A 13,897-nucleotide genomic window follows, 5' to 3' on the forward strand; every position below is an offset into this window, starting at 1 on the left:
CAGCCCGCCCTGTTCACCCCAGCCCCGGCGGGCGGCCCGACCACTCCGCTCGGCGCTCCCCACCCGGAGCCCCCTGGCTTCCTTAGGGCCCGCGGCCGGACAGTCCGCCCGAGGCTGGACTTGCCGTTCTAACGCCCCCTGCGCCGGCAGACACCCCAATAAGCAGCTTCCGCCGGGCTTCGGCCCCGCCCCCAGCCCCCGCGTCCTGCAGCCCCCCGCGCCGGCCCCCGCCGCAGCAGTGTCTGCCTTCCGGAGCGCGGGCACCCCGGGCCCGGCGCCACGAATCCCGACTGCTGCGGGTGCGGGCGGGGAGCCGGTTGCTAGGCGACGCGGCGCGTGGGGGCGGGATGACGCGTGCGTGGGGGCGGGGTTGCAGCCGGGCTGGCGGGCGGTGCGGGAGACAGAAGCGGGAGCGCGGAGCCGGCGGCTGCGTCCCAAGGTCGCGGGCCCGCGGAGGCGCGGCCCGGGGAGGCGATGCCGCCAGCCGGTGCCGCGTAGCCCGCCTCGGCGCCCGCGGAGATGCCGCAGGTGAGCGGGCCGGCGCCGGGAGGGCCGCGGGCAGGGCGGGCGGGAGATGGGCAGCGGCTGGAGGCCGGCGTGGCGGCTTCGCGCGAGGGGCGCCCCCGTCCGTAAAAAACCCGACAAGCAGGAAGATAGAGGAGGAAACGCGAGGCCCTCCAGCGCCCTCTGCATTTATTGGGGAGGCAGGGCGAGGGAGACGAGCTCGCTCCCCGAAGGCGCACGGCCGGGCCGGGCCGCCCCAGCGCTGCTTCCAGAACGCTCCAGCGCCCCTCCCAGCCTCCGGCCACGGCGCGCCCGCTGTCCTGGACGTGCCCCGTGGGTGAAGCCCACGCGTGGCCTCTGCCCGTTTTTCTCCCGGGCTGAGACGTCCTCGGGGCGCTCAGCGAGCGTCAGAGCTTCGCCCCTGCTGGGCGCCCCGCGCTGTGGGCGTCCACGTCCCGCGCGTGGAGAGCGTGGCCTGTCCGGCCGCCTGCGTGCCTTGCTGGGCGCTGGGATCCCGTGGCCGTGAGCCGCCCCCCAAAGGGGAGGAGGTCTCCTGCGAATTTCGCCAGCCCGTGCGCTGGGCGAGCAGCCCACGTGTGCACAACGGCCGTCCCAAAGAGCGCGCGCGGCCCCCTCGCAGTCCCCCCGCCCCGGGCGCGGGCACCCGCCGCTCCTGCCGGCTGCCCCCGTGGGCGCAGGTTGGAGACCCCCGGCTGCTCCACTTCCGGTCCGGCTCCCTGCAGCTGGCCCAAGCGCCTGGGCCCCTGCACCCACGTGGGAGACCCGGAGGACGCTCCTGGCCCAGTGCTGTCCGCTGCGGCCATCTGGGGAGTGAACCAGTGGATGGACGGTCTCTATGTAACTCTGCCTTTCAGATAATTTTTTAAAAAGTCCGCAAAGTAGAATAAAAGATGAATGGGGGGGGGCGACAAGACTGGGTGTTGGACCCAGGGAGGCCAGCAGTGTCCACTGTCACACGCCACGGAGCCCCCAGGGCGCCAGAAAAGGCCACAGACTTCCAAGAGGCGGGCGGAGGGCGGGGAAGCGGGCCCAGGGCCCAGGTCACGCACACAGGGAGGGCAGGGAGGGCCTCGCGTGCCCAAAAACGGGCAGGTGCACAGCCGGGGGGGGGGGGTCGGGGGCGGAGCCGCAGACGCCTGAAACCCTGGCGATTACCAACTCCCGGGAGCCGAAGCGCCTGAGCCGAGAGGACCGAGCCGGAGATGTGGAGGTCGGGAAGACAAGGGGCTCGCCGCTGGGGGGGCTTCCAAACGCTGATGGGCGTGCAGCTCCGCCCGCCCCACCTGCGGGTCCCGTGCCCGGGGACGCAGCCCTGGAGCAGGGGCTCGGAGCTCGCCCTGACGGACGCCTGTCACCTGCCCCTCGCCTCGGTGCCGGCGGGCCATGGGCCAGGCCCCGCGGTCGGAGGCTGTGCGGCTCCGGCTGGTGCCTGGAGGGTAATGGCCGTGACCCCGGGGGTGTGGGGGAGGGGGGCGCGGGGGCCGTGATGTGTGCGGGGGTGGGGGCTCAGGCAGCCTCCATCCGGTGGCGGGGCGGGCACTGGCTGCATTTTTCCTGGAAGGAGCCCGCGGAGTCCCCTGGCAGGGGGCGGGGAGCTAAATTTAAAGACGTGGTAACTGGGGCAGTGGGGCCTGGCCGCCGGCCGCCGCCCGGCTCAGCCCCACCGCTGCCTGCCTGGAGCGCGCGCTGCGGACACGCTGTGCACCAGCCTCGTCCACGGCCTGCAGGGGACCCAGCCGGGAAGGCGGCGGCTGAGTGGCAGCCCCACGGAGCACACTGGGCAGAGGCCCTGGGGCAGCGGCCTGCCCACTGGCTTGGAGGAAGAGCTGCCTGGTGCTGCTGGCCTCACCATCTCCCCTGGGCTCTGCTCCCAGGGTGGCCTTGACTGGGTTCCACCCAGTGGGACGTGGAGAGAGGCGCACCTGTCGCTGCCCCTTCGCACTTCTCGTGGGCTGGAATGCAGATGGGACCGATGGAGCTCATTCAGGCGCCAAGAGGCCGTGTTCCTGGCCTCGCCCGACCGGTCGGCTTCTCCCTCTGCTGCCGACCCTCACCCCATTCCTCAAAGTGCCTGGGCCTCAGCCGTCGGGGTTCCGGGGTGGGAGGTGGCCCCTGCGTCCTGCGGGATTCGCGAGAACCTGGGTGATGCCAGTGGTGAGAACCAGAGGGGCGGGCGCAGGAGGGTGAGTGGCAGACGCTGGGGCCGCTGCACGTGGGGCACGGGGGAGGGAGGGCTACCGTCCCCTCCGTGTCCCCTGGCTGCTTGGCGAGGGGGCCTCCCTGCGAAGAAGGGGCCGGGGTGCGTGGCCGGCTCGCGCTGGGGGGCAGGGGAAACAGGAAGAGCCACCGAGTCGAGATTGCGAGAGGCCACGTCCTGGACGCCGCCTGTCCCCGGCCTGTGGCTGTGACCCCGAGAGGAGTCACGGTGCCCTGGGACGCCGGCCCCACGCCTGAGGCCCCTCTGCTCCTTCCCTGCCTTCCTCCCGCGTCCGCGGGGTGCGGGGGGGGGACTGACACGGACCCCAGAGAGAACGCGGTGGCGTGGAGCGCGGGCTGCAGGCCCTGCGTGCTGGGGGTGGCCGGGGCCCTGGGCGCGTGCACGGTGGCGCTCGCACACATCGCCCCACCAGGGGGCCTGGGCGCTCAGAGCCCCCTGGTGCCCGCTGCGCTGTGCCCCACCCCAGCGCCCGCTGCCGTGAGCAAGGCGGCCCCTAGGGGGCGGGTTGGGGCGCGCACCCCGCTTGGGCGGCAGCGCCCTGCTGTGCGCACCCTGGGAGGCAGGGCGATGGCGCAGGTGCCCGGGCCCCTGCACCCACGGGGGAGACCCGGATGGAGTCCCCAGCTCCCGACTTCGGCCTGGCGCGGCCCTGGCTGTGGGGGCCCTCTGGGCGTGGCCCCGCCCTGCCTCTCATGTAAATTTAAGAGAATTTTATTTCTTCAATGGGCCGGACTGAAAAGGCTGGACTTGTTGGCCTTTCCGGACGGGCAGCTCGCCCCTCCACCCCGCGCGAGCGGGCGGCGCCTGCCGGACCCCCGCACGCGGCCCCCGCAGGAGGAGCCGGGGACCGCGGGGGCGGGGCGGGGAGGGGCCGGCGGTGCGCGCGCGCGCGAAGCGGACCGCAGTGCGGCCGGCGCTAGGACCCGCGGGGGCCTCCCGGGCGCCGCCCGCCACCACCCCCCTGTTCCCCGACCGGCTCTCCCCCCCAGCCCCAAAATGAGGAAACGGAGCGACTTGCTCCAAGTTGTGCAGCCCGGAGCGCCTCGGGGTGCGCTGCCGGCTCGCGGGGACCCGCCTGGGGCCGGGCGTGGGGCGCGGCCCGGGGGCGTCCCCTGAGCAGGTGAGCGCGGCGGCCGGGGAGGGGGCGGCGGACCTGGAGGCGGGCGGAGCGGCGTCCCGGGGACCCCGGCTAGCGGGGGCGCGCGCGGGGCCGGCGGCGGTCGGACGCGGGCTGGGCTGGGTGCAGGGGGCGCCGGCGTACCCCGTGCGCCCACGTGGAGGGAGGGCCTCTTGCGTGCGGCCGAGACGCCCGTGCGCCTACCGCCCAGGTGTTCGAGAGCGGGGCGTGGCGGGGCGGGGGCCCCACAGGTGCGCGCGTTCCCGGTGCGCGCCCTCCTGGCACCGGTGGCCGGCCCCTGGCGCCCCCGAGCCGCTGGGTTTGCGTGGGTTCTTCCTGGGCACCGGGTGCCCAGCCACCTGTGGCGGTGGGGGGAGGGGGCGCGTCGCCGCCCAGCGCGGGCGCCCGGGGATGGGGTGGGGGTCACGGGGCCGCGCTGCACCCCGGGGTCAGACCTTCGCGGGAATGACCTTGACTCATCCGCCCCCGACTCACAGAAGAGGAAGCGCCGGGCCTGGGCCCGGCCACTGCTCCCTGGCCAGCAGCCTGCGCCGCCCTGGGTGCCACGGAGTCCCCTGGGGGGTCGTGGCGGAGTGAGGTCACGGCCGTGACCCTGCCGGGGGTACAAGTCCCTCGCCTCCGGGCCGGGTGGGGTGTGTCTTGGGGTTCTGGACCCTGAGCGGTGGCCGGGGCGGCTGCACTCCGGACCCCAGAGCGCGGCTCTGTCCCGTGCCCACCCCGCTCCAGGTGAGCCCCCGTCTCCTGGCCCGGCCTCGCTGCCCGTCTCAGCCAGGATGCCCACGGTGAGTGCCCGGCCTCGTGCCCCCGGCCCCAGCCCACGCCATGCCCGGGGACGGGGGTGCGGGACCCGGCGGCGCCGTCCCCCCGCCCCCAGCTCCGGGGTCCCCTCGCTCCCGTCCTGACTCGGTTCTCTCTCGCCCCCCGCCCCGGGTTTGCGCCCGTCCCCCTGCCCGCGCGTCTCCCGGCGTCCCGCCCTGGCCAGAGGCGCTGGGCCCCCGGCACGCAGTGCATCACCAAGTGCGAGCACTCGCGGCCCAAGCCGGGGGAGCTGGCCTTCCGCAAGGGCGACGTGGTCACCATCCTGGAGGCCTGCGAGGTAAGCGCGTGCGCGGCGGCGGGGGCGCGCCGCCCGGACCCCGCCCACGCCCGCCTCCCGCCTCCCGCACAGAGCAAGAGCTGGTACCGCGCCAAGCACCACGCCAGCGGCCAGGAGGGGCTGCTGGCGGCCGGCGCGCTGCGCGAGCGCGAGGCCCTGTCCGCCGACCCCAGGCTCAGCCTCATGCCGTGAGTGGGGCGGGGCGGGGGCGGGGCGAGCCCGGCCGGCCCCGCCCCGCCCGCGCTGACCCCGCCCCGCCGCAGGTGGTTCCACGGGAAGATCTCGGGGCCCGAGGCCGTGCGGCAGCTGCAGCCGCCCGAGGACGGGCTGTTCCTGGTGCGCGAGTCGGCGCGGCACCCCGGGGACTACGTGCTGTGCGTGAGCTTCGGCCGTGACGTCATCCACTACCGCGTGCTGCACCGCGACGGCCGCCTCACCATAGACGAGAGCGCGTGCTTCTGCAACCTCATGGACATGGTGGAGGTGCGCGCCGGGCCCCGCCCCCGGGCCAGGCCCCGCCCACCCAGCAAGGCTCCTCCCCCGCGCGCCTTGCCCCGGACAGGCTCCGCCTCCCCGGCCAGGAATCCTCCCCCGAAGCCCCGCCCACGTCCCGCCTCCCCACACACCCCGGCCCCGCCTCCTCTCCCCGTTCCCATGGAAACCGGCCACCACGCAGCCCGGGCGCCCCGGCCGCGCCCGCTCACGGCCGCGCGCCCCGCAGCACTACAGCCGGACCAAGGGCGCCATCTGCACGAAGCTCGGGAAACCCCGCCGGAAGCAGGGCACGAGGTCGGCCGAGGAGGAGCTGGCCAAGGGTAGGCCCGCGCCCGCGGCCCGGCGCGTCCCGGCCTCCCCCCCCCCCAGCCTCGGGGTCCCCTCCCAGCGCGGCTCCCTCGGGGACCCCCAAGTCCTCGCTCCCTGGAGGCCGCCTTAGCGCGCACCCGGCCCGGCCCAGCCTCGGGGTCCCCTCCCAGCGCGGCTCCCTCCGGGACCCCCAAGTCCTCGCTCCCTGGAGGCCGCCTTAGCGCGCACCCGGCCCGGCCCCCTCGCCAGCCCCGCCCGCGCGCTGCCCTCGGGGCCGCCGGGCGTTCGGTTCCCCTTCCCGGGAGTGCTCTTCCGCACCCCAGCGGGGCCGGGGTTAGGGCTCGCGCGCCCCCACGGGCGTCCGCCTGCGAGCCCCGTTCCCGCTGCTGTGCTGGGCACCGGGAGTGGGGGTCTCTCCCCTCGGTCCTCTGGGGCCGGCGCGCGGCCTGGGGTCCTCCCTCGGTCTCTGGCCGGGCGGGGAGGGGCCTGGGGCGGCCCGCGACCCCCTGACGGGGCTCTGCCCACAGCCGGCTGGTTGCTGAACCTGCAGCACCTGACGCTGGGGGCGCAGATCGGAGAGGGGGAGTTCGGAGGTGAGGGGGTGCGGGGGGCGGAGGGGGGGGCGGGAGCCGGGGGGCGGCTGTCACTTGATAGGCAGAGATGGACGCTCCCGTCCGCCGCGTCGCCCCCCAAGTGGCTGGAGCCGGGGCGGGGGCTCCGTCCGGGGCTCCCCGTGGGTGCAGGGGCTCAGGTGCCTCAGCGGGGAGCCGGCCGGGGCGCAGGGGCTGGGGGGGACCGGGCGCGTGCGGCTGACCCCGCCCGCCCCCAGCCGTCCTGCAGGGCGAGTACCTGGGGCAGAAGGTGGCCGTGAAGAACATCAGGTGTGACGTCACGGCCCAGGCCTTCCTGGAGGAGACGGCGGTGATGACGTGAGTGGCGGGGCGGGGGCGGCGCCCGGGGCGGGGGGCGGGCCCGGCGCCCTCACCCCGCCGCCCCCCCCAGGAAGATGAGACACCGGAACCTGGTGCGGCTCCTGGGCGTGATCCTGCACCAGGGGCTGTACCTCGTCATGGAGCACCTGAGCAAGGTGGGCGGGGCCCGGGCGGGGGGCGGGGCCGCGCCGGGCCGCCCGCTGACGCCCCCCCCCCCACGCAGGGCAACCTGGTGAACTTCCTGCGCACGCGCGGCCGCGCGCTCGTCAGCACGGCGCAGCTGCTGCAGTTCTCCCTGTGAGTGGGGCGGGCCGGGCCGGGCCGGGCAGCCTGGGGGGCGCGCGCCGCCTGACACCCGCGTGCCCCCGCAGCCACGTGGCCGAGGGCATGGAGTACCTGGAGGCCAAGCGGCTGGTGCACCGCGACCTGGCCGCGCGCAACGTGCTCGTGTCCGAGGACCTGGTGGCCAAGGTCAGCGACTTCGGCCTGGCCAAGGCCGAGAGGAAGGGGCTGGACTCGAGCCGGCTGCCGGTCAAGTGGACGGCGCCCGAGGCGCTCAGGCAGGGGGTGAGCCTCCCGCGGCCCTGGGGTTTGGGGACCCCCGCTGCACACCTGCGGCGGGGGGCGGGGCTCAGAGGAAGGGAGACCCCGACCCCGCCTCACCCGGGCCCCCCCGCAGAGGTTCACCAGCAAGTCGGACGTGTGGAGCTTCGGGGTGCTGCTTTGGGAGGTCTTCTCGTACGGACGAGCTCCGTACCCCAAGATGGTGAGCGGGCTCGCGGGCGGGGCGGGGGCGCCGCTGGCCCGGCCCCCGCCCACACCGGCCTGTTCCCGCCCGCAGTCGCTGAAGGAAGTGTCGGAGGCCGTGGAGAAGGGGTACCGCATGGAGCCCCCCGACGGCTGCCCGGGGCCCGTGCACGCGCTCATGGGCAGCTGCTGGGAGGCGGAGCCCGCGCGCCGGCCTCCCTTCCGCAAGCTGGTGGAGAAGCTGGCGCGCGAGCTGCGGGCCGCCCCCGCCCCCGCCCCCGCCGCGCAGGACCCTGGCCCCTCCGGCGCCCCGCGCAGCCAGGAGCCGTGACCTTTGCCCCCCGAGGACACAGGGCGGGGGGCGCGGAGTGGGCTGCGGGCCAGGCGCGGGCGGGGCAGCCCCCGGACACCCCAGGCTGTGACGCCGATAAACACCGACTGCGAGGACCCAGGGCGTGTGCGTCTCTTGGGGGCCGCCGCCCCCTGTGCCCGGCCACCCCCGGCCTGCTTTGCAGCCAGGCCTCCCGCCCCCCCGCCCCGTCCTCCCCCCACCCTGGGCGGCCATCAGTGGGCTGCGCCCCCAGCCATCGCCTGCCGGGCCTCGAGGTCCCAGCCGCCCCGGCCCCCGCCCCTCAGCCAGGAGCCCTGGTCCTGTCCGCGAGGTGGCCGCGGGGCACAAGGACCCCGCCGTGGGACCCTGGGACGGGATCCCCGCTGGGGGTCTTGGGAGAGCAGCCGCCCCGAGTCTAAGGCTCCCCGCCCCACGCCCGGGACGCCCGGGTGCCACGGCAACCTCAAGTCCTCGACCCAGGGAGGGGGCGCTGGGGGGCTCCATCCCACCTGGGGGCCGCCTGACCCCGCGGGCCAGGCCCCCTGTGAGAGCTCACCCCACACCACCGGGGTCCCCTGACCCCGCCAGCCCAGGCCTTCGGCCCTCTGAGGGAGCCGAGGACCAAAACCCCAACCCGGGAAGACCCCCTCGGCAGTGAGGGGACCAGGGGACGTTCGGAGGAGGGAGGGAGGGAGGCACCTCCACTCACCACCCCCACCCCTCACCCACCCCTCACTCAGACATCACCCACCCCACCCCCCTTCCGGGAGCACCCGTGGGTGACAGGCCCTTCGGGGCTTGGGCACCCCCCAGCCTGTGCTGTCACAGTTTGGGGGCGACCCCCCCCCCGTGGGCAAAGCCAGGCCAGAACTCATGGACCCAACAGGCAGAGCCGGACCTCTGGGAGGTGCTGGCTGCCCACCTTGCGGGCCCTGGGGCGCCCACCCTAGAGGTCCCGGCAGGTGCCTCCCCCGGGCCTTGTCCGGCAAACGGGCGCGGGCGGGCTGCGTCCTCTGGATGCTGCAGGGTGGGACGCCCGCATCCCACACCCGAGGGCCTGGGGTCGAGCCCGGCCTCAGCTCCCCGCGCATGCGCACCCCAGCAGCCGGCGGTTACTGTTCCGTGCACCCACGCGGGAGACCCGGATGGAGCTCCCGGCTTTGCCTGGCCCAGCCCTGGCTGCTGTGGGCGTTTGAGGCATAAACCAGCAGGCGGACAACCTCTTCCCGCGGCCGCCTTTCCAATAAAGGATTTTAATAGAAAATGAAAACGGTCGGCAGGCAGCGCCCCAGCAGGACGGAGGAGGCCGGGCCCCGGCCCCTAATCCGCCTAAGCGGACCGGCGCCCGAGCCGCCCCCGCGGCAGTCAGCCGGCGCTGCCCTGCCCGGCCCTTGGCCGCCCGCGTGTGCGCCGCCCCCCGCCGGGCTGGCACTCCAGAAGGATCTCGCCCACCAGGCCTGGGTCTCCCTCCCTCAGCTCCGGCCGCTGGGGAGTGACCCAGCGGATGGAGGACCTCTCTCTCTCTCTCTCTCTCTCTCTCTCTGCCTTTCAAATAAATGGATGTTGGAAACAAAGCTCTGTGTGCGAGGCCGCCGTGTCCCCAGCAGCGCGGCCGGTCCCGCCCTCGGCTCAGGCCAGCGGGGAGGGGCCCTAATCCCCGCGCTAATCCCGGGCGCCCCGCCCGCTGGCCTGCTTGAGCCGGGGCCGGGGCCGTGGGTGGCGAGCCCCGGGCACAGGTGAGCCTCCTGCGGCCCGGGTGGGGGTGGGGCACTCCTGGGCACAGGGGGCAGAGAGACCCGGGGCGGCGCGGAGCCAAGGACAGCAGGCAGAGGCGGGCCTGGCCAGAGGGACCAGGCGGACGCCGCGGGGAAGGGGCTCCCCGGGCCCCTCCGGCTGCCCACCCGCCAGGCGGGGCGCCATGTTCCTGAGCGCGGGGGAGGGGCCGGCGCCCGAGGCGGGGCCGGGCGAGGAAGCCCCCCGGAAGCGGCGCCGGAGCGCACGACCTTCACGGCGCACCAGCTGCACCAGCTGGAGCGGGCCTTCCCCGACGTGTGCAGCCGCGAGGAGCTGGCGGCCGAGGTGCACCTGCCCGAGGTGCGTGTGCAGGTGAGGCCGGCCCCGCCCCGACGCCCGGGGCAGGGAGGAGGTGTCTGCAGACACCGACGCCCGCCTCGGGCTTCTGGAGACCCGGGCCTGAGGCTGGGGGTCCCGGCCAAGTTTGGGTGCGGCGACGGGGTGGGGGGGGACGGATGGGGGCCGCGGGGCCGCGGGTGAGCAGCTGGCCTGAGAGTGAGCAGCAGCGGGGTGGGGCCCTCTGGGGCGGGTCTGCCGGGGTCCCCAGGGCCGGTGCAGTGGCGAGGAGGGGGCCGCGCTCTCAGCAGCCCCTTGCCACCCCCCCAGGTGTGGCTCCAGAACCGCCGAACCAAGTGGTACCGCCAAGAGCGCCTGGAGTCCGGCTCCGGAGCCGTGGCAGCCCCGAGGCCCCCCGAGGCCCCAGCACTGCAGTTCGCCCGGCCCCCCGCCGCACTGCTGCCCTCCGAGCCCTGGCTGGGTCCCGCGCCCGCGGCCATGCCGGGTCTGCCCCGCCTGCTGGGCCCCGGCCTGGGGCTGCAGGTGCCGCTGGGGGCGCACGCCCTGGGGCCAGGCCTGGTGGACGGCTTCGCGCTGGAGGAGGCGTCCCTGAGGCTGCTGGCCAAGGAGCACGCGCAGGCGCTGGACAGGGCCTGGCCGCCGGCCTGAAGCGGGCGCCCCGGGGACAGCAGCCGTAGGCAAGCCCTCCCCCACCCCGGCAGAGGGGACCCAAGCGGTGGGCTCCTGCCGTGGCCGGGACCCCGGACCCCTCTGCTTCTCGCCCCCGCTCAGGGCCGCCCCCCATGTGCCCGCCCCAGCCCAGCCCTTGGGCAGCTGTGTGCGGCGGGCTCGCTCCCTAGCGGAGAAACAGGCCAGGGCCGGCGCGCGGCGGTCGCAGGCGGCCAGACGCGGTAATCGGCGCCGCCTCCCCAAGAGGAGGACGCGGCCGCGGGGGTCTCATCCGCCAGGGCCACCTGCGCTTGGCCCCGCCCCCCGCCAGGGGACCGCCCCCCGGGGGCTCCAGGCCCTCAGGACCCCGCCCCCGCCCCACGTCCCCGACTGGAGGGGCTCAGGTCTCGGCGAGGGGCGGGTCTGGGGCGCCCCTGACACAGTGGGGGCACCTGGGCCGGGCGCGCGGGCGGGCTCTGCACGTGGCCGTCACGCCCCACCCGGGAGGAGGAAGGATCCGGAAACAGCTGGAGAGAGCCAGCCCGGCCCGGCCCCCAGCCCTGGGGCCCCCGTTCGCCCGAAAGGCCCGGTGGCGCCCAGGGGAGCGCGGACAGCACCCACGGCGCGGAGCTCAGCGTCCAGCGGCTTTACTGGGCCGGCGCCCCCACACAGAGCCGGGACACGCCCCCCGCGCAGCCCCGCCCCGCGGAGCCCCGCCCTACAGCGTCTTCCTCCTGCTCAGCCGGTTGTGGCGCCAGATGTTCTGTTTCCGCAGCAGCCGCCAGTAGGCGCGGGTCTCGGGGTCCAGCTCCTCCAGCCGCCAGGGGGCGCCCAGGTGCATCTCGAAGAGCCTGGGGGCGGGGTCAGGCAGGGGGCGGGGGTCAGCCTGGGGGAAGGCAGGGGCAGCCTGGGGGCGGGGTCAGGCTGGAGGCGGGGCCAGGCTCAGCCTGGGGGCGGGGTCAGGCTAGGGGGCAGGGCCAGGCTCAGCCTGGGGGCGGGGTCAGGGTGGGGGCGGGGCCAGGCTCAGTCTGGATGCGGGGTCAGGGCCAGGGTGGGTGCGGGGTCAGCCCGGGGTGGGGGGCGCGGGCAGGGGGCAGCCCGCCCCGGGCGCGGCCCTGAGCTGGGGGAGGGTCGGCCCCGCGGGGGACACTCAATAAACGCGCAATGAACGCTTGCACAGCGAACACTGGCAACACTGGCGCCGGGCACTCACCACGCGGGGTACTCGGCGTCCGGCCTCAGGGCCACGTCTGCGCCCTCCTTGTAGATGTTGACGCCCATGGCGTGCGTGCAGAGCCGCTCGGGGTCGGTGCACACCTCGGGGTCCCGCAGGGCCTCGCCCGCCGCGCCGCCTTTGCCCGCCTTGGTGACTGCGGAGGGGGCGGGCGGATCAGCGCCGGCGGGGCCAGCGGTCACCTCCCGGCCCGCCCCGCCTCCCTCCCCGGCCCGCACCTGTCCCGCGGTCACCTCCCGGACCCGCGCCGCCTCCCTCCCCGGCCCGCACCTGTCCCGCGGTCACCTCCCGGACCCGCGCCGCCTCCCTGCCCGCCCCGCACCTGTCCCGCGGACACCTCCCGGACCCGCGCCGCCTCCCTCCCCGGCCCGCACCTGTCCCGCGGACACCTCCCGGACCCGCGCCGCCTCCCTCCCCGGCCCGCACCTGTCCCGCGGACACCTCCCGGTCCCGCCCCGCCTCCCTCCCCGGCCCGCACCTGTCCCGCGGTCACCTCCCGGACCCGCGCCGCCTCCCTGCCCGCCCCGCACCTGTCCCGCGGACACCTCCCGGACCCGCGCCGCCTCCCTCCCCGGCCCGCACCTGTCCCGCGGACACCTCCCGGACCCGCGCCGCCTCCCTCCCCGGCCCGCACCTGTCCCGCGGACACCTCCCGGACCCGCGCCGCCTCCCTCCCCGGCCCGCACCTGTCCCGCGGACACCTCCCGGGCCCGCCCCGCCTTCCTCCCCGCCCCGCACCTGTCCCGCGGACACCTCCCGGACCCGCGCCGCCTCCCTCCCCGGCCCGCACCTGTCCCGCGGACACCTCCCGGGCCCGCCCCGCCTTCCTCCCCGCCCCGCACCTGTCCCGCGGACACCTCCCGGGCCCGCCCCGCCTCCCTCCCCGCCCCGCACCTGTCCCGCGGACACCTCCCGGGCCCGCGCCGCCTCCCTCCCCGGCCCGCACCTGTCCCGCGGACACCTCCCGGGCCCGGCCCGCACCTGTCCCGCGGACACCTCCCGGACCCGCGCCGCCCGCCCCCGGGCCAGCGGTCACCTCCCCGCCCCGCACCTCTGGAGGGATTTTTCCTACTTAAATGATTTTTAAATTAGTTTATTTGAAAGCGACAGGAAGAGCGGCCACGCCCCCAGGTGCCCTCGGCCATCAGCACCGGGCGCTCCATCCGGGTCCTCCGGATGCGCATGCGCGCTGACGCCAAGGTGCCCCGTCGCACGCCACGCCCAAAGTCCGCACACGTGACCTCGAGCACTCCCTTCAGAGCGGACCCCTCCCGCAGCGGCCACCGCGTCCCCTCAGCCTCGGCGCTCCGGCGGGCCGCGTCCAGCCACCTCCTCGTAACCTCGCTTCACCCAGAACTTCCGGCGGCGAACTCGCCGCGCTCCCCCCATACTGCGCCTGCGCGGTCACGCACTGCCGGTGGCGCCTGCGCACTGCGTCCAACCGCTCCCTCAGGAGGCCGACGCCGGCGCTCCGAGCGGCGCCTCGCACTGCGCCTGCGCAGGGGCCCCGCCTCTGCCGCCCAGGCCACACCTCCTCAGCCGGCGCCTGCGCACTACCCATCTCCCCGTGTGCGCACCGGCCCCATTTCGGTCCCGGTTTACTCCGGCTCACCTGGTTTCTTGGCATAACCCCGGACCGCGAGGTTTTCAGGGGCGACGGGACCTGGGAGCGCTCGCACTCCCCAGCAGGCCCAGGTCCGGGTAGCCCCGAACAGGCTTCTGGCCGCCATGACGTATGCCGAGTGCTTGCCCGTGCGCGTTTCCGGTTATGTCACTGCCCAGCGACTGCCTGGGAGTTGTAGGCCCCTGGAGGTTCCTGGGAAATGTAGTCTTCCCGGGCTCGGGCCGGCTGTGTCCGCACTGTGGCATCTTTGAACGTTGGTAGACGTACCCTGGATGGCGGACATTGCCTGTATTTAGTTCCCCATCATTTCCTGGAAACGCGCCTTGTGTACTCCTGACGTGAATGCCCAAAACCCGCTGCTGGACGGGTAGCCCGCGGGTCGACGGGTAATGTCAGCAGTGAGGGGCGGCCGCCGCTTCTACCGCGTGCGTGAGGAAGCAAGCGCAGGCTCGAGGCCGACACGGCCGGGCGCGTCATTTTGTCTACTGCGAGCTGGCCGGAAGTCCGTC

General features: G+C 75.5%; 3 protein-coding genes across 9 annotated transcripts; 2 read left to right on the forward strand and 1 right to left on the reverse strand.

The window, feature by feature from the left end:
• Positions 1–363: 363 nt before the first annotated feature.
• MATK (megakaryocyte-associated tyrosine kinase) lies at positions 364–7,927 on the forward strand. 5 transcript variants are annotated; one of them, XM_051829011.3, is made up of 13 exons: positions 369–528; positions 4,608–4,663; positions 4,864–4,977; positions 5,050–5,165; positions 5,241–5,460; positions 5,699–5,792; positions 6,309–6,374; positions 6,611–6,710; positions 6,784–6,868; positions 6,937–7,010; positions 7,085–7,280; positions 7,393–7,479; positions 7,555–7,927. In XM_051829011.3, the coding sequence occupies exons 2-13, from the start codon at positions 4,655–4,657 to the stop codon at positions 7,789–7,791; spliced, it is 1,398 nt and encodes a 465-aa protein (XP_051684971.3). In that variant the 5' UTR covers positions 369–528; positions 4,608–4,654; the 3' UTR covers positions 7,792–7,927. The 5 variants fall into 5 exon arrangements, 4 of the variants coding, with proteins under 4 accessions (XP_051684971.3, XP_051684972.3, XP_089171404.1 ...); XM_089315278.1 differs by lacking the exon at positions 369–528 and adding an exon at positions 3,730–3,863; XM_051829012.3 differs by lacking the exon at positions 4,864–4,977.
• Positions 7,928–9,560: 1,633 nt separating this feature from the next.
• On the forward strand, positions 9,561–10,678 carry RAX2 (retina and anterior neural fold homeobox 2). The gene is given in 3 exon segments (XM_051829018.3): positions 9,561–9,782; positions 9,785–9,897; positions 10,192–10,678. Coding segments are annotated over 3 exon segments (525 nt in total). The 5' UTR covers positions 9,561–9,709; the 3' UTR covers positions 10,531–10,678.
• Positions 10,679–11,161: 483 nt separating this feature from the next.
• On the reverse strand, positions 11,162–13,872 carry MRPL54 (mitochondrial ribosomal protein L54). Of its 3 annotated transcripts, none has more exons than XM_051829017.3 (3): positions 13,377–13,872; positions 11,744–11,900; positions 11,162–11,381 (listed from the first exon to the last, which is right to left on the reverse strand). In XM_051829017.3, exons 1-3 carry the CDS (start codon positions 13,492–13,494, stop codon positions 11,249–11,251), a joined length of 408 nt encoding a protein of 135 aa, XP_051684977.3. In that variant the 5' UTR covers positions 13,495–13,872; the 3' UTR covers positions 11,162–11,248. The 3 variants fall into 3 exon arrangements, with proteins under 3 accessions (XP_051684977.3, XP_089171412.1, XP_089171411.1); XM_089315286.1 differs by lacking the exon at positions 13,377–13,872 and adding an exon at positions 13,094–13,340; XM_089315285.1 differs by lacking the exon at positions 13,377–13,872 and adding an exon at positions 13,031–13,340.
• Positions 13,873–13,897: the final 25 nt, after the last annotated feature.

The sequence above is a fragment of the Oryctolagus cuniculus genome, chromosome 16 (assembly GCF_051225735.1).
Source record: "Oryctolagus cuniculus isolate XC-2025 breed Fujian yellow rabbit chromosome 16, ASM5122573v1, whole genome shotgun sequence".
In the NCBI taxonomy this organism is placed as follows: domain Eukaryota; kingdom Metazoa; phylum Chordata; class Mammalia; order Lagomorpha; family Leporidae; genus Oryctolagus; species Oryctolagus cuniculus.